Source organism: Battus philenor, unplaced genomic scaffold (genome assembly GCF_028537555.1).
Source record: "Battus philenor isolate CCGP_79_NKW_IND1 unplaced genomic scaffold, ilBatPhil1.0.hap1 SCAF_5, whole genome shotgun sequence".
Lineage (NCBI taxonomy): Eukaryota > Metazoa > Arthropoda > Insecta > Lepidoptera > Papilionidae > Battus > Battus philenor.
In genome coordinates, this window is record NW_027181715.1 from 7,748,991 (window position 1) to 7,769,195 (window position 20,205).

The following is a 20,205-nucleotide window of genomic DNA, read 5'->3' on the forward strand; positions in this document are numbered from 1 at the left end:
AAATCGATTCATAATCTCAAAAGTTTTCAACGAAATTGCTACCTTCATTGAAAAAACTAATTTACCTCTACATAAAAATAACCTAAATTGTATACATTGCAAATAGATTGAAATATAATTTTATGATAAGTAATGACAGCATAGAAGCATATATCTATCAAATTATTACAAAATAAGTACAGTCTACTCATAGGTAGATATTTAGTTAGGAATTCTGAGATTACCTCATATAAGCTTTTTTATACTGAACGTGCATGACTAAATAAGTGAAATTATAATAAATTATGAATTAAATCTATTTAAATTACATATGACAATGTTCCCCATTCATGTATTTACACATTTTTTATCCAAAAATATATTTAATACTTCTATAGGAAGTACATTTTGGATTTTGGCACATGGTGATGGCAACACATTTGTAGGTAGCCAAACTTTTTGATATGTATTTTTATAAAGAAAAAAAATTAATACTTCTATTCAACATTAATCAATACAATTTCTTTTATTTGTTGTAATTATTTATACAGTACATTCGGATATATGTCAAATAAGGTTAACATGGCAGCAATTAAAAAGCCTGATTCAATAATCTTTTCCACTATTTCTTTACTAAACGATTCTCAAAGGACTCATGTAATACCTACAGCCACATCTTCGAAAATAATAAACACATATAATAAAGCCATGAATGACACGCTGAACATCTCCGACAACATTGGCGGAGGCGTTGGTCAGCGGTCATCTCTCCAACGTGTGTACCCTGACTCCGGGGGCAGTTCGTGACGAGCGAGCAGGGTAGAATAATGAACCAAAGGTAGTAGCGCTCCGCCCATGACCATTGCCCCAAAGATCGGTTTGTGGATCAACCTGGAAAAATTTTAACTATTTAAACATAAAATCTTCTAAATAATCCCTCAACACCTTACATTGGTACATCTCTCAAAGAGATGTTTGCTAATAAAAAAAATTGTCAATACATACTCAAAACGAAACTAGGGCAGGATGTGTATTAACCTCTTTAAACAATCGTATTAATTATTTTATTTTTAATTTATTTTATATTATTTTTTATTTTCAATTATTGAATATTAAAAAATAGCGATAATAAATCCTTTTTGTTACATAAACTAAATTTCATGGCACATCAAAAAAATCTAGTGTCTTTAATTATTGCTTTGATTAGTACAAACGTCTTTTACATGTGCACATATATAGTAAAGAATGTACAAAATTAATTTGATGGACACATAAGGTTCATAAAATAAAATAACTATAAATGTCTATAATAGATGGCTGAATTTTTTACACACCTGTAAAATGTCTCTGAATTATAAAGTAATAAATCAAAAAACTTTACCAAACTAACAAAAATTGTTGCATTAAGCATACAGGGTGTTTGGTTACAGATGTAAAAGTTTCAGAATTAATAAATACGATGTTTACGTTATTTATTATTTCTGAATTTTGAAAACACTGTCTTGCGTTATTACAAAGATAAAATAGTTAGAAAAAAGTTTAAAATTCTGGTTACTATATAATAAAATGAATGATTGTTTTTATCTGCCCTTGCAGATTTTGTATTTTAAATAATGTAGTAAGAATGAAAAACTGAACCCAATACATAATAAGTTTGTAGTAATGTTCGATTATAACAAATGTTTTCCAGATTGACATATACATTATCAAATTATCTTACCAGGGCATTGATATTATAAACATTGTATAGGAGAATGACAGGACTAGATTAACCCACACCCGTGAACAACGTCTTAGGCTGCTGGATACCCATTTGCACTGCAAAACTGAAATTATGAAAAATATTTAATTAATGTTATGTAACGGTAATCTACCAAAATATAGTAAATCATAGATCTATCAATATTATAGGTTTCTTAACGAACCAAAACAATATTAGAACTGAAATCAGTTTGCATACCACATATTTCGGCGACCTTAACAAGGCCATCTCGGTGGACACCTTGTGCTATGCTTGGTGGTCCATGATCTGTACTCCAGAACTTTAAGGCCTTCTGTTTCATTTCTTTCTTCTTCACCTGATCATTTGGGCTCTGCCTGATACTTTAGGTTATCTATCTCCCCATTACTGATTCGAGCTCATGAAGAAATCCAGACCATAACCCTTTACATTACGTTATGCGGCTGTGAGCATATCAATGAGGCCATGGTTTAATTATTTTGTAAAAACTTACACAATGTGATCCAGTCAGGATGTAGAGTCATTGCTGAAGCAAAGACTTGAATTAACCCCAGCATCCGGTACTTCCAAGTGTGAATGTTAGCATCTCTCTTCTCCAAATCATAGAGCTGCTTTAGACTGTAGGAACCCTTGCGAAAAAGTGATATGGGGTCTGCTGATTTAAAGTTTACTGAGGTGTATGGCTGGAGGATTCCTCTTTCTACAATTCCAACTGCAGTATACTGTAAATAAGTAATTACATAGCAATGTCTATTATCAAACTCCTCAATTGATTTATTTATACAAAAAAATGTGGTGTTTTTCTATATAAAAATGTTTACTTAAGTATTTCAAGTCACCATGAAAATAATATGCTACATACCCATATAGTGTGTCTAAATGTTCCTAATTTCAGTAAGATGAGTAATAGTTTTACGCATATTTTAGATTACATAGAGACAAAATTTTTCTTCATATCTGACAGTGACCAACAGCATTTTAAATAAAACATTTCTGTATTTATTTTTAACAACTAGTAATTTATTTTTGCACATTACAAAAATAAGACAAATTTTTTGTCTATTATCATTACAATTGCAATTAATAATTAGAACTGCTGAATGCTTTTAACTAATAAGGCAATATCTGCCTTGTGCACCTAGTTTTATATCTCATTAATAACAACCTAAAAACAATTTACTGCTAATTATTGCAATTCCAGGTCCAATTACTTATTCTTATCTAATTAAATGAAAAACTAACATTTGTTATAATAACAAAAAAACAAAAGTAATACCAAAAAGTCTTTAAGGTAACTGATCTCGCAAAATTTAATACTATTATATAATATTAACATATTAAAATGATACTCACAATGTCATCTTCTCGTCCAGCATATGAGAAGTGTATACGTAGATCACCAACTTCATGCTCTAATGCACTCGCCCCGTGGTAATAGAAACCCGAGTGCAACTTAATGTCACTCCGTTCTGGTCTGGAGTCAGACCATATTTCATAGTAGTCGTTCACTTTCCGCTTTACCTCTAAACCTGAAAAATTATAACTATTAATATAAATTAGATTAAAACTGATTCACTTCGAAATCACTTGATAATAATGTGACACTAAATAATATTCAACTGATGGACAGTTTTATAAATTATTATTTGGTATCCAGTACTTTTCTTTAAACACAAATCTCATTTAAATAATGTCAGGCCAAGCTAGAGACCTGTATTATTATTAGAGACTATATATCAGTAAAGGCATACACAAAATACGAATTAGATACTGGAGTTCATTGTCATGGAAGAAATTCTGCAGCTATTTGGAAACTCTAGACTAAGCAAACCAGTTTCGTCACCAAGATAGTATGCACAAATTCTCAGCCTTAGAAACTCAATGTTTACTGCTGGAAATGCACTTTTTCCCTAGTAATAGGACACCTGGCTTACAATAAGCTGGAGAAGCATACACATTAACAGCAGGCGCAATGCTGATGAGATTGGACTGAAAAACTCATATGAGCTTTGAGCAGTTTTCTTCCATTCAAAGCAGCAGGACCAGTTGGTATTTTTTTTACACTGCTGTAGTGGGGTATAGAAATCACAGTGGACGTCTTGCGTGTCTACAAAGGGACAAGACTGATGCCTACATATTACTATAGTGTTTAGGGGTAGCACCTAACAGGGCTACCCATCCCAGATAAAAAAGGTGTCTTTCCAAGATCGTCTGAGAAATTCGGGATTTTTGGGCTCATTATTTTATTTCATTGCTTTTGGTTAATATCTAACTATTTGACTTAAATATTTACCCAAGAATAACCACCCAATTTTCACACTTTCTGCAATATGTGTTTCACTAAAAATAGGCATTGAAGTTGGATTGTGATGGCCAGGTCTTATGTAAAATAGTGATGAATCCACAACATAATCTCTCCAGTCTTTATGATACCAATAGGTTTTTTGTGACTCTTCGCCTGGTTCACTTAAAAAGTTTTGCTGGTCTCTGTAAAACATATGACACTCATTAAATCATTACTTCTATTAATCATAATAGGTCATAATAGAATTATTTTAAACATAAAATTATGATAAATATTTTAATTTAATTTTGTCATTAATAAATGCCATTTGTCAGTTGACCACCTCAGCATTATTGAGTTTGAGGTGGCTGCTTTAAAGTCACTTAACTTAAACCTCTTTCGTAATTATGGATTCTCTTTTGATCCCTCTGATCAAAATAAATTAGCATTAAATATTTTGCCCTAATAATATTATACAAATTATAGAAAATCATTTTGAAAGGGGTATCATTATGTGAATATATTGGCACTAGCAAGGTCAACAAAGAATGGCCTACATGGTAGACAGTCATCTTTATTTAGGATGTTAGAAAACATTAAATGCGAGCTGATTCTAACTAGTCCAATTGGATATGTGGGGAGGCTGATGTCTAGAAGTAAAAACCCTATCGCTATAATGATGATGGTAATAATAAATACAACCTTACTGTTATCTTACTTACGTTGTCTCTTCTATCCACTGATACATTTGGACTCGCTTCCTCAATTTAACTGCTAACACTTGAATGTTATAATCAGGTTCTGAAATTGGTTCTAATATTCGAAGTGGGCCTGTGATATGAACAATTCGATTTTCATAATGCCCTGCATCATAAGCTGTGTGTACATCAATACTTTCTGCTCCTGATATTAACTCCTCTAACACTAGATTGCTCTCAATTGTTTGGCTCTGAAAAAGGTAGAGGTTCGTTTTATTGATAATAAATGCTTAAAGTATAATACTTTATTAATAAATTAATAAGTATATAATAACAAATATGATTTTCAATAATATTGCTTTAAACAAATTTTTTATCTTCAAACCAATGCTCTTCTAGTTTGTCTTACAAACTAACAAGTTTATAGTAGGTAGGTAGTAGTATGAAACAAATAAATATAATACATGCATATAGAGCATATTTATTATCCTATTGAAATTTAAATAAACTTAATTCTGTTACAAAATTTACCGACATTAATAGACGTTGCCAAAAAAGGTTATTAAAAAATAAGCCCTGTTAATACGTGTATTATTATAAAGAAAATTAAAGCGTAAAGGTTATTTTATTAAAGAAATCTTACCTCTGCCCATACTAAAAAGTAAGTAACTCCTAAAAATAATACTAAGCTAAGCAAGGTCGTTAACCAAGTTTGTTTGAACTGATTACAAAAACTATACCCATCCATATCTGTAAAATATATATTTTATACAATAATATTTCTTTTAAATATAACTCAAAATAACAAAAAATAGTACAAAATATTCTACCTGCAACAATAGATAAGTTTACTGGCAATTTAAAAAAATGTAATACTAATAGTTTAGTATCAGAGACAAATAATATAATAACTAATCACAACACAAAAATAAATACTTATTGCTAATATTTGATAGAACCTAGTAGCTTTTCTCTTTTTGATTACTCAGGCTGCCTATATTACAGGCAAAGAAATAAAGTCCATGCAGCTTATTAATGAAACACAAAATAATAATTGTATAACAATTTTCTCATTTTAGAACCCTGTAAATTAGTCTTTAATTTAAGGCTCTTTATGGCTTATAGATTATATTTTTATATGTTTAGAGATTATACTTTTTATATTTGATTTATGCAATTACAATCTTTGTATATAGTTAGGATACGATAAGTTTTCTTTAAATAGATAAATAAAAATGAAAATGAGATCGTATATTCGTTACATTCTGCTTTTCCCTTCACGAAGAATTTTTACAAAACTACTATTATCTGTTTGAATGAAAATCAAATGACATGTGTCAAAATTGTTTCGATTACAAAATAAGACTTGTTGATATTAGAATAATAAAGGAAATAATGTATAGATTAACACACCTGTAAATAAAATGCAAATTAAATACACCACTATCATATTGGCGAGATATAGAAGCAATTTACTATCAATTATTTTTGATAAAGGTTTAAAAAAATGGTATCATAACATGCCTTTCATTAACTTTTATGAAAAAGTTACAGGTATATAGTATTATTAGTGAAATACCTTAAAGTGAGAGATTATTTTAAAAAATTATAATTATATAACGTTTACAGGAGAACCTATATCAAATGACACGCTGCGTATTTTAAGAACTCGGCATCCAAATCTCGAAAAAGTCAGCCAAACCCACATAGATTATGTTCTTCAGGTCTTAAAAAAATTCGGTCTAACAGCAATAGATGCATGCAAAGATCCTCACGTGTTTTGCATGAATGCAATTAGTATGGAAAATTATGCAGAAATTTTGAAAGAATGCAGTTTTGTGAAAATTATTCCTAAATATATCATTAAGTATGTTATTTTTTATATTGTATACCTTCTTTATTCCTTCATAACTATTGAGTTTCAAATGTAATAATTTAAATTTCGCAGGTATCACTCAATTGTAAGATCCAAAACTATAGCTAGTTTAAAAGAAGAGGGTCTTTTAAAACCAAACCTGGACTTAGAGAGAAAATTACTACAGTGTTTTAATGATTGGCCTGAAAAGGAAAAACATTTAAGTAATTTCCCAGATTCGAGTACTTCTATATGTATGTATCTTAATTGATTCCACACCGTTCTGATAAATATTCATTTTCTCTAGAGATTCCAAGAGATGGATTTAGATATAGACTTTATAACTATTATGGATACCTTTTTGTGTTTGAATACAAAAAGGAAAATAATTTTTGGTTTAAATTCTTTATTTTGTTTTTTATTGTAAACAGGTGTCTTATAAGTTAAAAATTGATGTCATGTTATTTAAAAAAAAATTGCCATATTATTCCTATTACCAGACTATAATTTTTTTTTCAAAAAAAAAACTATAAATCCTAAAACAGGAGGCACAAATTCATACTGGGGTGACAACATTGAATTAAAATAGATATTGTTGAAAAAAAAAACCTATTATTGATTTTCTGGGTTTCGCCACTATCTTTGCTATAAGTTAATTTTGATGTGACATTCATTTATCAAAAACTGTGTATTAAATAAAGGTTGAAAGATTAATATAGGTTGTAGAATATTTATGGTATTTAATATCTAAAAAACTTTTTACTTATACTATATTTACCAACTTGTCACTTTATATTTTTAATCTAATTCTATTTTAACAAAATTTTTCAGTAACCTTGAGGACAAGTGTACTTGAGAAATATCTGAGATGGAGACTTCTGGTGTCTGAAGACGAGTTCAAAAGTTATTGTAGTAAATATTTACCACTTCGACATAGACCTATGTGTGACATTATAGAAGCTATAGATATAGCACAAAATGATATCAAATTTAACACGGACACAATTAGAAGAAATGGTTTCATTATTTCGTCAGATCCAGTGAATACTAAATTAATTATTGAAAATGTGGACACATTAGCAGGTTATGATATTAGAGAGGCTATAAGAAATAACCCTGGAATTTTAAAAAATAACTACAAGGCTTTATTGGAAATAAAAAATATATTGCAGGTAAGTCAAACTCACAAAATTCATAGCACTTCATTATGTAATTAATAATCAATATACTATTTCAATGTTAATTGAACATGGTTTAAAAATGATAAATCTTAAGATAAAATGTATTTTTTTAAATCACATTTTATTTTACAAATGTAAAAAAATAAATTATAACAAATTCTGGTGAATTTATTAATGTAAAGATTGCCTTTTTTTAATTAGCGATTGTTAGTGATTCTATTCTTATAATATTTGTACAATGCTATACCACTTCTACTATCAAGATGTTTGTTTTGTAAGCAATCATTTTTCCAATATCCTCTTGTGTTATAGTAAAAGCTTTAAGGAGGTGAATAGCTCAATTACTGTTTAATAATTTATAGTACACCATATCCAAAAATCAAAGGTTTCAAAAATAGTTAAGAATGTAATAATAATATAGCAAGAAAAGTTTTAAAATTCTGGTTATTACATTAAAATTGATTATTGTGTACTATTCCCTGTAGGCTTTGTATTGCCAGCTTAAAGCTTTTACATCTATAACTAATTATTCTGTAAATTAATCATATTTAAAATGTTATTGTTTGATAAAAATTAATAAGCTACATTATAAATCACTTTACCAAAAAAACTCTCAGTATATTTAACAACTAACATTAACATTTTGTTTTATAATATTTATGTATATATGAGGAATGGCAAAATAAAATGTAAAAACTCCTCTTTTAGTGAAAAAAATTAGCAATCACTTTCAACACAATACCATAAAATTATGTCACCCATTAGACTGGTTTTAGTTTGAATTTAAAAATTTTAAGCAATTTGCCTTGCCTATTTGGCCTATTGACATTTTTAAACATTTCCATGTTTAAAAATATCAATAGACCAAATAGGAACGAAATTGATACATTTCGTATGTTTCTGGCACGCAGTACTTTCAAATCTTGATATCTCATAACAGTTTTGTGCGAATTATAATTTTGTCGATGGTCAATCATAACATTTTATTCTAATTTTTTACCTGAGAATAAATACTTAATTTTATATGAAAATATAACAAAAAACGTGCTTATTACGCGTTTTTACTTATGTATTCATTAGAACCCATATTTTTTAACTGCACATAAGCAAACTTGTTCATGCCAATTTTTGAACTTTGGTGAAATCATGGAAATATCATATTTTGTTCTGTCACTCCTCATTAAAATAACTCATATAATCCTACCCTCAATGTTTAATATAAAATGACACATTTCATATAATATCAGATATAGCACATTTTTTCAAAATAGTTCCTATTTTTTTTGTAGAAATATGACATCAGTGAAGATGCTCAAAGACGTTGTTTCAGAGTGTACTGTATGAACCCTCAAAGTGTCCAGGAAAGGCTGGATCAATTAAAAGAGTTAAAAGAGTACCAGATACTATCAACAAATCCTAGGGTAATGTTGAATTATTATTACAATTTTTTTATTTCACAAGTTTATCAAATTTGAATATACTGGTGTAAGATCTGATGAATAAATAAAAAGCACTTAATAAGTTAAGTATTACAATTTTTTTAGGACAATATTAATAATTATAATAATCTTTATTTGGTACAATAACATACATCAAAATAGATGCCGTTAACTTTCTTTTATTAGGGCATGTAGTCGTCAAAGGTGCTGCATTCTATGACTATGCGTCCTTACTCTGGGGATACAATCTCAAACAGAGAAACACCCTATACCTAACTTACACCCAAACCTATAAACAGGGACAGGTTCAAGGACGCTCGCCATCCACGAGGTTCAGGGGCTAAAGAGCAAGGCATCGTTGTTAGTCGAACAACAGATAGCCTCGCGCTGCAAACATTGGCCATCATACGGTGGTAGCATTTCACGTCACACAAACTCGTGCGTGTATTACACGGACGAGACACAAGATGTGATCGCAAGCTTTATTGATGAGGCGAATACGGCAACCACCGCAAAAACACTGGCTGTATACAACCTGGGAATGGCAATATGTAATAAGAATAATAAAAACTGGAAATTTTTAGTGTGTTGTTAAAATAGATTAAAAAGTATTATCTAATAGATTCAGGCTTAACTTTGTGGAGTTCATCCTAAGTAAGAAAGGGACTAAAATATAGCTACTTACGCTATGTAGCAGTAGTCGTGCAATAAAGTGCACCGCCCGCCAGCCCGCTGATAAATTACACAACTACCACCGTTAATTCACTCAACACACGTTTCACCCCTCTACTTGGCATCCTCAGGAGTAATATTACACCGACCAGTGCCAAACACCGAGTGCCAAAGAAAAAAGTATTAGTAAACACTGTAACATCCAAAAATGTGAGCCAAAAAATTTCGGAAATATTAAACGTAAATATAAAAACATAGACACGGACGCTAATGTGTGTTGAATCTACATCCTAATAATAATAACAAAAAACTTATTTTTATTGACTAAAGCTGTTATTATCATTGTTTTAGTAAACATCTCTCAGCTCACAAGAAGATAGTTTCAAAATCTTTAAGAATACATAGTAAAACATATTAAGTGAGAAATAAAATCATATATTGAAACGGATATAATAATTAGTAATAATGAAATGTATAAGTATTTGCGAGTATGTATGTGTATGTTTATTCAATTAAGGATTTTTTCATTATTAATTTTAAAATCTTCATCGGGTTCAATGTAAAAGAAAGTAAATATTATGATAATGACAAATATTTAGTACTGGCTAATGCAGAAAGTTTTTCGAACTGGAAATTTCAAACCATCTTGAATTAAGAGGTGTATGTAAGATCACAATATGTGATGTGTAGTCTTTAGAATATGATATAATATACGAATAAACGGCACTGTAATAAATATCACTTGCTACGATGAAAATTATTTTACTTATACAAAATTGTAAAATTTTGTCCATATTGATCAACTTACAAACCTATGATTTATACTTTTTTCTCACAATTTTTTTTATTTAACAGTTCTAATAATAAATTTTTCGTCATCATCTGTATCATTTCAGTCGTGAGACATCCACCGCTGGACATAAACTTATCTCCACAGATTTCCAATAGAACTGGTTGAAAACAACAGGCATCCAGCGTCTTCCAAAACAAGGTTGTCTTTGGTTTTATGGTCGTTCATCTCTTCTATATGCCATATATATTTAATTGACATTTTAAATTTATGGCTATAATACATGTCTGCCTATTAGCATAAAGAATATATGAGATGTTTTATTAGGTTTTATCATTGGTGGTGCACAAAAGAAAAATGTTATCACGTCTAGAAAAAATTCAATCCACAACCAAGCAATGTTACAGCCTGAACCAACTAGTGTCTTCTAGAAACGTCTTTAATAAGTAAGTACCTTATTTTAATTCATTTTGCTTATATAGAACATTGCTCAATTATTAATAAAATATAAAAATAGAATTTACATTATTTTTTATTTCTTTTGAGAAAATGGTTCTTTGCAATGAACAAAATCTTTCTAAAAGTTTGCTATGTAAGTAGATACTTATTCAATTTATTCATATTATCTGCATAGGATAATTTACGTTGGCTCCTTGTGAACATTATGTAAAGATTGCCTGAAAAAACCAAATTTAGTAAAACACTAGAATAGATCTGACACCAGCCCACAAAAAACTCAAAGGGGTTTTATGCTTTTCGGACGCTTTTGTGTAATTAACTCCTTAAATTTATTACGTATTGTGATACAGAGCTGCCCAGCAGTACCTTCCTTCCTGTGCTATTTAGTATAACTTTTCTTTTACTACTCTTTCAAACTAACTTTTAAAAATTAGTAAGCATTTTACCAACTTAGCGCTCATAGTGCTACTGAAACTACTGTACCGCAATTCATTTATTGTAGGTGACGCCACCTGTAATACAATTACTCTCTTACATACAAACGCCAAATTTTCCTGAGACCGAGAAACGTACCCGAGTTTCCGAAAGACGCGTCGTCAATAAGTCAAACAACATACACTGCACACCTTCAATGTCGTAATTCGATAACTAATCGATTTCGTCGGTAATTAGGCCGAATTGTATATCACAGAGAATGCCCATCCTCATCATACTAGATAGAAGCGTTGCTAAAGTTTGTTACGCTACTTCCTCTTCCAGCACTAACGCTTTCCGAAGTGGAAATAGTGATATTAGCTAGGCACTAGCAACCAATCAAGCCGAAGTTTTGCACTCTCGGGCGCCTTTGTATCGGAATGCTAAGTGGTTATTATATACGAGTCACAGCCCAAGCCAGGGTCTCCTTGTTGCGGCGCTTGAGCCTGGTCACTCCATAGAGCGTCCGCCGAAACGATCAGTTAAGCGTCCTCCCAATCCAGGTCTTAGGCTAGGCTAGGCCATTTGCGCTTTGTCACCTCAAACCCGCGGAATCTGCTAATAGCATTTGCAACGACAGTCCGGTCCAAAAAAAATGAACTGCGCCATAAGAAAGCGCGGCGAGTTGGAAGTCGAGGATAAAAGAAGCATGAGCGCCACCGCCGCGAACGTTAACAGAAGCAACGAAGCGACCGAAACACCACCCCGTACCTCGCTTTCCCGCCATACTTAAGACGCAGTACAAAAGTTTTTGTAGCACAATATTTTGATGGTTCAATTCGAACTACATATTGTAAAAATATAAAACACTATACATTAAAATAATAGTTTAAATAAGTTAACAATTTTGACTTCTTGTTATTTCCGCTATTACAAATATAATTTTCGCTTAACCTTAACCTTAATACGAGTAGACACGACTTGTACCATTAAATTGACTATTGGTGACCTTTTTTAAAAAAAGATTTTCAAATTAAGTTCGTGCACTAACTCGATCATTAATTTTAACTAAACATTTTAAACTTTATGTAATAAGTTTGTTATAATTCTGTTTGTTAAAATTTTCAGTTACATCAATGGTTTCGGTAATAAAGTTTGTGGGAGAGATATGGCAATATTAATAACGAATTCTATTCAAACCGCGCAAAAAGATAAAGGTAGCAACACTTTGCATTCAAATGAAAACGAGAAATCGAATTTGACGAAGCTTGTGCTAAATAATCTAAAGAAACATAAATACTGGCTACACTCTTCGCTTTATATAATCAATGAGAATATTCAATACTTGAAGAAGATATTTTATGGTGACGTTATCTTGAATAATTGTCAGATACTTTTATATCCACTGTAAGTATATTACTTTTTATTTTAAAATATTATTTTTTACTTTTTGAATATATAATTTAATAACATTAAATGAAATTTGAATTAACAATCAGCAAAATCTCTGGGAGTATTCTGGGATATTTCGAGTCTTGTACCGTCGACCACTATATACTACCTAATAATAATACTAACACTAAATTGAAAGAAATTATATAACAATATCCCTCACGATATTGCGGCGACATTTACTAGCCTGGACTTATTCTTATATTGAAAAACATGGAAACGTGTAGTATTAATATAGAAACAATGTCCCTTACGATATGGCGTTTTCGGATATTTGGGCGAAAGTTTTTTGTCGAAATAATTACTATATGATGCTAATAGGGGAGTTAGAAGAATAGTCATATCTACCTTTATGTTCCATATGTCAACTAGACTTTTAGTAACTTGTTGAAACCGCTTTCTTAAGTTTAATTTAAAAATAACTTACAAATATCCAACTACCCGATGTTCGGCTATAACAATTTTTTTAATTTTGCTTAATATTCGTTGTTTTTTTCTTTATATAATGTTTTTTTTTTTAAATCTTCTAATATATAAAATTCTCGTGTCACGGTGTTCGAACTTGAACTCCTCCGAAATGGCTTGACCGATTTTTACCAAATTTCACATGCGTATTCAGCATGTCTGAGAATCGGCTACTATCTATTTTCCATACCCCTAAGTGATGAGGGTGGTCCACCCCTAAATTTTATTTTTAATTTTTTAGACATTTTTTTAGTTTTTATTTTATTATGATACAGCATACAAAAATACATACAAACCTAAATTTTCACCCCTCTACGATCAACCCTTATTTTTAAATTGAAAATTAAAAATATTTTTTTTGCAAAACAACGTTTGCGGGATCAGCTAGTATATGTATAAAAGTATTATTATCTTTTTCTAGTATTGAAAGCAAAAAGTATTTTGAGTATTTCTTAAAGAAACGGAGTCGTGGGATCGTAACGAAGGATATTGATTTAGGCTTGGATGGAAACTACAATAGCATCAATTATGAAAACTTAACCGATGAACAAATATTAAGCCTGGTGATATATGAAATCGAAAAGAAATACTATTTCAGCGGTGACGGTATCTGGAGTAAACAAGAAACTGCGAGGGAGACGTCGCCTCATAATGATAACACAACTGGCACATACGAAATAAATAAAAGTAATAACTAATGAAAACTATGTTGTATTACAATAAAGAATTAAGAAATTAGTCAAATGTTTAAAAAATTCGACCAATATTAAATTAATCTCCAACACTGGAATATTCTTTTACTAGTTTAATGTTAGTGTATATTTTTTAAGTGAATAATTTGTATATATACCTTTCAGTTAAATAAAAATTGTATTCTACTTTTCAACACTCTTTTATTTATAAAACAATGAATACATTTTACTATCGGCAAATTATTGCTTTTTGACGGTTACCTTTAGTTCATTGGTGTTTTAATTTAAAATAATGTCAATTTTTTGCAAGTACAAAATGAAACAGCTTAAATTACTTATATCATGTAATGTATACAGCCAGCTTGGAAACTTAATATTTACGTTTCTATAAAAGCGATACGGAGCATTATTCTTAATAAAAAGCTTTAATAACAAACACTATTAATTAATTATAGACAAAACAATAGTAAAAATATTAAAAACCTATCACTATGAATAGAACAATAAAAAAATCAAATTACAGTTAACTTGGCACGATATTCACGTTAGGTTTTAAACTATATACAAATAATTACTGATAGGTATTCGACATCACATTTTATATTTACAAAATCAGCGTATAATACTTTTCTATGTATAATAAATTATAAAATAAAAGAAAAGATCTCATAAGAAAGCCTATGTGTCTCATAAGAAATACTATGTTATCTATCAAAACTTCAATATTTTCCACTGTCCCACTTTTTTGAAAACACTTTGGCCTAATGTCGAGTCCACACGCTTAGTATTTTTAATCAAACGTCGCCATCAAAACGCCTGCGAATGTATGTTGTGAGGAGGCAAAATGAATATCAACTTTTGATATTTATTTGAGTTTTTTTTTCAATTTGCCTTTCATTTGTTATAGTAAACTGACACCAGGTCTGATCGATAGCAAATGCTTGCAAACCAAATCAAACACGTCTGAAATTATAACGGTTTGGTAAATTTTCATAAGATTGTGAACGGCTTAAACAAGCATTTTTATGGAAAAGTTAAAAAGCAATAAAAATGTAATTAGCTATTATGAAAGTAGGGAATTATTTAACAAGATTTTAAAAACACACTTTTAACTACATAAAATCCCAGAGAAGAGAACACAGTAACCTATAAAAAATATTCTTTTTCTTATCTATTTTATTCGCTAGAAATGCCAAAGTTTAAAACTCAAAACTGTTATACTAATTACAACTAATTAAAATATTTTAAATAATAAGGCACAAGGAATGCACATGACAATTTAGCAACAGACTTCGCATTTGCAAGTCTACATTTTGTATCTTCCAGATAAGACATATATCTTGGAAAAGAAATTTTCTACAAATTAACACGAGAAGAATATTTAATAGTAAAAAATATACTTATTATTAATAAAGTTTCGTAAATATTTTGCATTAATATTGTTCATAACTTTATGAGCTTCTTGCATAATAAAATGCTATTTACAAAACTTTATAACAAAAAAAAAATACACGATTACGCTAAAATGTCAAATTTTATAGCAATTGAATAAATGACTACATTAAGTTGATTATAGCTTCTTTGTGTACATAAGAAAGAAAAAAAACTTGAAAGTCCTTCGTTTGTTTTTTTTTAATAAGTTTTCTTGGACCGTGTTTTCATGTTATAAAATGAAATAAACCCTTGTTTATTAAACCTATTAATATTATTATATTCCGGTCTTCTATAATTTAAAAAAAAGTTATTATTTGTCGTTCCGAATACTCCTTTTCGAAATTACTCCTGGCCTTGGGTTAATTTCGAAAAGGAGTATTTCAATTCAAAAAAGGGGGCAACGATGTGTAGGCTTGACCAGAGTTAGGTTCCATTTTGACAACTACGGGAGGGGCCAGTTCAGAGTGTCGATCCATTTCGTAGTGCTTGTCGTGCGGTACCATGCCACATTTTTCATAATCCTCAGAAGGTGCTACATAGCGTGGTGGCTCCTCTTGCAGTGAACACGCTGAATATTTGTCCTCGTGTTCGTGGCCGCGGTAATCCAATTTGTCGTCATGTCCATGACTTTCCATTTGTGGAGAGTGAGCTGCTATCATAGGATAATCTCGCACACCTAAAGGAGGCGGACTACCCTCTCCGTACTCATAGGTATGTCTTGGTGCAAACATTTGTCCGTCGTGACCGTTAAGAACAGTTGTGTAAGAGTACGCCGCGGGTTGAGAATTAAATCCTGGATAGCCACTACCACCAGATGATAAGAGGTGATGGGAGGATAGCTCATATGAATGTTGGTACGACCATGAATCAGCTGGAGCCGATAAACCATTCTGTGGAAATGCTGGTAAATTACCACCAATAGTAGAAAATCCGCCGCCTAATGTAGTCGAACTCGGAGAACTGGAACCAATGTACCCGGTTTTTCTTGGAGGTTCACGCTTTCTCCATTTCGCTCTTCGATTTTGGAACCATACCTGTTAAAAAACATTATTCACATCTTACAGTCACAAAAATTAATCAAATTAGAATTTGCTAATAGAATTCACGTACCTGAACTCGTGATTCCGACAAATTTAATTTAAGAGCTAATTCTTCTCTCGCGAATACATCAGGGTAAGGAGCTCGTTCAAATGCACGTTCTAACTCCTCTAGCTGGTATGCAGTAAAAGTAGTCCTGCAAGTTAAAGTTTTAAAAATCCTTTTCTTGTTCACAAATCATATTTAATCTTTAATTAATTTATTTAAAATTACTGAGCGATACCAAAAAATAAAAGCAAACATCATTTTTTTAAATTATATTTGAATAATGTTTATAAATACAAATTATATGTAAATTGTTTTTATCAATTGGCGGTGCATCAAACATCTGACGCGTGCAATATGGCTGCGGGCGCGCGCGCAGAAATTGATTGAGCGTGAAACGAAATTCACCCCTGACGTGTGCCAGTTCTAATTGCCTACCAATTGACAGTACTTACAACGCGTGGTGGAATGCAATAGTGTAGTGCTTACCATACTACGCTTCAAATGTTTATGAAAACTATAATTTATAATATTTTAAAATTGCATGTGTTTCATTGGGCAAAAATATATATTATTTATTTCCGGTTTATTTGCGTTCCTATGTTTTATGTGCTTACTTAATTAAAATTTTTCGTTATAAACTTTTTATTGCGTTTTGTATTAATTATTATTATTAATACCAAAACAAAACTTCACTGGTTGTTCTCATTACCAAAATAAACTATGCTTTAATTATGATAAGTTTTAATCGACTATTAATACCTACATAAAATTAAGTGCTATACTAAGTTGGGAATATAACGCTATTGCAATGTTATACAAGAAATAAGAGTATTTTTAAACAATATAAAAAATACATTCCAACATTCAAATTAATAGGTGTAATAAGATCTTTTACGCCTTACGAGTATTGGAATAAATAGATGATGCGATAAGTCAATTGACTCCCTGCGGACATGCGGGTAATTAACTTCAACCCAATGTGACGTGCCCGGTAATTTAAAATGCAGTTTTTATGACATCCATAACACTTGTTATTAAAAAAATTAAACATTTTATAATTTCGTAAAGAAAGTAAATTAATTTAGACAAAAGATGTGTAAAATGGATACATAATATTCAATTTATTATAACTCCCACGGACATAAGATTATTAAAAAAAAGTACTTAAAAGTATTGTTAATTTACTATGAATTTCTTTTCGTATCATTTTCTTTATTATAGAAATAAAAAGTTAAACTGCTACGCCATATGTCATTATCGTTTTCAGATACTCATCGTATTAGTTATGCAATAAAGAGAAAGAGGGGTGTCAATTTTTATGTACAATATTTTAAGTTCAACGTTAGTTCTGTTTACAGTCAATAGTTATACGTAGTTGTTTAAAACACAAAATCAGTAGCAAGACTGAAGCTTGAAGTTTAGATAAACAATAAGCAGGAAATTATATAGTTTCGAAATACGCTAAAAATATTTTGTCAACAATAAAATGTCAAGCAAAACAAATATTTTCAATAACAATTAGTTGAACAAAAATTCAAATTACAGGCATTGAATTCATATCGTGTACATGGTTAAATAATAAAGATTTTTATTCACATCATGCGTTTGTCTAATCCTAGTATACAGGTTGATTGGTTATTGGTGTAAAAACCATAAAAGGAGAATGTATAACTCATTTTTCAGCAAAAGGATGCAAAAATTTTATAACTATCATTCTGTTTATCGACTTATTTGAAATATTTCCATTTTCTATTTTGGGACAATGGTAATCTTAAAATTCTATCATTAATTAGTTTTTAACTTATAAATTTCCCTTACAATAATCTAGAATAGAATCAGTAATAATTCTGACCAAACGTAGTAATTTCACATAATTGGTTCTACGACGTAGAAACCGTAGACTCATAAGTTAATATAAAACTAGATTAGCTTGTAAGCTCGCGAAAATTTAAAAAATAATGTATAGTTTTGTTTTTAGTCATAATCAGTATATAACGCACACAGATAAATTCAGGTATATAATTTCCATAGACTTGAACTGTTTGATTATCATTATTAATAATATACATCTATAATAAACACAAGTCAATAACTGGACTCTATTACTGTTGCTTTGAGGAAAGGTGCTGTAAAAAGAAGTCAGCATCGATTCCGTCAGGGCGATTCAAGACGAACACGATCTACAGAAACGACTGAGAAGCAGACAAGAAAAAAAATGTAAATGAATTTAAATGTAGTTCTACTCAAATTCTTACCTGGTTTTCTTCTTCTTAATGCCATTATTATCGTTTTTTTTCTTTTCACTCTTTTTGGTTGTAGGCGGCGCAGGAGGCGGCGCAGGATGCGGCGGGTGTGTCGAATGTTGAGGTTGTGCGGTCTCGACGGATTGCAGCAGCAGTGGTTCTTCTTTCCTCTTTTGATCAGCAGCCGCTGCGAAAACTGGTAGCTCGTCACGATACTGAAGTTCGCCGCCCGCACCCACTACAACCTGAACGTGGCGTTCTTTGCTGAAGTCGCTGAATATATGCTCTTCGAAGGTAGGCTGGTCCATGCCAGGAGGGCCGGCTGTTTCGAAGGTGCATTCGTAGCGCGCGGCTCCGGAGCCGGCGCTGTCCCCGCACACGTACATGTAGCCTTCGGCGGCGGGCGAGTGCGCGCCCGCTACCACCGCGCCCACCTCGCTTGGCTCCGTCGCGGCGGCCACGCGCTCCTCTTAGGCGTCACCCAACCGCTACCTCCACCAGCGCGGACTTATGTTTCAACGCCGATATTAAACAATTTAGCTCATCAACGAACACTGGGGATCGTCGTTCGAGCCGTTAGTATCCTCGTGTCCGTCCCGGTTAAATGGCTTTAATCAACTTTAACGAACTAACCGAATTTGCTCTACGGTTGGTCAATTTATATTACCATAATACTACTGGCGACGAATGACTTGAACCAATGATTGCGGCGCTCGAGCTCGTCGAGAGCAGACGCTACAATGATAATTTCGTTCGTAGCGGGAGGGCAGACGTGAGATATTACGTCGGGTATGGCGGGCGCTTAGGACTATGACACGGAGCCCCGGCCGAGCCAATAGCGAGGCGAGGCGGCCACTCCCATCGGCTCGGAGCCCCCGACGTCGACTCGCCGCCGCCGCTATCTGCGGGTCGGAGCTACACCGACCGCATAGCCTCTGAATGCATATCATGCGGGATTCCCACAAACTCTCCTGACAATCTGTTTGTTTCATATTATAGGGTGCAAACACCCACATCATTATTTTCCACGTCCAAAAGCTTTATTGTAAATCCGTGTCAATGCTACTTGTATGTCCGACTCATGATTTATATTCGTGGGAAATCACGTGTCGAAAAGAGTCCACCTAAAAGATATCGCTTAATCATAAACAAATAAATAGTCGAATTTAAGAAATGAAAAGAAGTAGCGTAACGAAAACAATTTTTTAGTTTTTAAGAAAACTGCTGTAGAACAAGTTGAACATCGCGAGAGACACACGCATACTGGCGTTGTCGATCGACGCGCCCATCGCTTAATTATTAATTAACAGTTATTGCTGGG

The 20,205-nt window shown here is 31.7% G+C and overlaps 3 protein-coding genes across 3 annotated transcripts; 1 reads left to right on the forward strand and 2 right to left on the reverse strand.

The window, feature by feature from the left end:
- Positions 1–70: 70 nt before the first annotated feature.
- Positions 71–5,615, reverse strand: Tmem43 (Transmembrane protein 43). The gene is made up of 8 exons (XM_068772710.1): positions 5,533–5,615; positions 5,346–5,452; positions 4,727–4,953; positions 4,014–4,207; positions 3,074–3,249; positions 2,214–2,442; positions 1,700–1,805; positions 71–870 (listed from the first exon to the last, which is right to left on the reverse strand). The coding sequence occupies exons 2-8, from the start codon at positions 5,448–5,450 to the stop codon at positions 735–737; spliced, it is 1,173 nt and encodes a 390-aa protein (XP_068628811.1). The 5' UTR covers positions 5,451–5,452; positions 5,533–5,615; the 3' UTR covers positions 71–734.
- A 447-nt stretch (positions 5,616–6,062) lies between these two features.
- Positions 6,063–14,241, forward strand: LOC137929682 (transcription termination factor 5, mitochondrial-like). Its single transcript, XM_068772740.1, has 8 exons — positions 6,063–6,256; positions 6,332–6,569; positions 6,651–6,811; positions 7,389–7,729; positions 9,028–9,159; positions 10,967–11,085; positions 12,641–12,919; positions 13,851–14,241. The coding sequence occupies exons 1-8, from the start codon at positions 6,127–6,129 to the stop codon at positions 14,125–14,127; spliced, it is 1,677 nt and encodes a 558-aa protein (XP_068628841.1). The 5' UTR covers positions 6,063–6,126; the 3' UTR covers positions 14,128–14,241.
- Positions 14,242–14,561: 320 nt separating this feature from the next.
- repo (reversed polarity) lies at positions 14,562–19,601 on the reverse strand. Its single transcript, XM_068772419.1, has 3 exons — positions 18,897–19,601; positions 16,666–16,789; positions 14,562–16,589 (listed from the first exon to the last, which is right to left on the reverse strand). Exons 1-3 carry the CDS (start codon positions 19,268–19,270, stop codon positions 15,936–15,938), a joined length of 1,152 nt encoding a protein of 383 aa, XP_068628520.1. The 5' UTR covers positions 19,271–19,601; the 3' UTR covers positions 14,562–15,935.
- Positions 19,602–20,205: the final 604 nt, after the last annotated feature.

What these genes read in the sequence shown, in the direction of transcription:
- repo (XM_068772419.1), bottom strand. Translation starts at nt 19,270, where the DNA reads ATGTACGTGTGCGGGGACAGCGCCGGCTCCGGAGCCGCGCGCTACGAA. An exon ending in ATTAAGAAGAAGAAAACCAG is followed by an intron (nt 16,790 to 18,896) that starts GTAAGAATTTGA and finishes TTTAACTTGCAG; the next exon opens with GACTACTTTTACTGCATACC. An exon ending in TGTCGGAATCACGAGTTCAG is followed by an intron (nt 16,590 to 16,665) that starts GTACGTGAATTC and finishes GTTTTTTAACAG; the next exon opens with GTATGGTTCCAAAATCGAAG.
- LOC137929682 (XM_068772740.1), top strand. Translation starts at nt 6,127, where the DNA reads ATGCAAATTAAATACACCACTATCATATTGGCGAGATATAGAAGCAAT. An exon ending in CTTTTATGAAAAAGTTACAG is followed by an intron (nt 6,257 to 6,331) that starts GTATATAGTATT and finishes TAACGTTTACAG; the next exon opens with GAGAACCTATATCAAATGAC. An exon ending in TACTATCAACAAATCCTAGG is followed by an intron (nt 9,160 to 10,966) that starts GTAATGTTGAAT and finishes ATGTTTTATTAG; the next exon opens with GTTTTATCATTGGTGGTGCA.
- Tmem43 (XM_068772710.1), bottom strand. Translation starts at nt 5,450, where the DNA reads ATGGATGGGTATAGTTTTTGTAATCAGTTCAAACAAACTTGGTTAACG. An exon ending in ACTTTTTAGTATGGGCAGAG is followed by an intron (nt 4,954 to 5,345) that starts GTAAGATTTCTT and finishes TACCTTTTTCAG; the next exon opens with AGCCAAACAATTGAGAGCAA. An exon ending in CAGTGGATAGAAGAGACAAC is followed by an intron (nt 4,208 to 4,726) that starts GTAAGTAAGATA and finishes TATGTTTTACAG; the next exon opens with AGACCAGCAAAACTTTTTAA.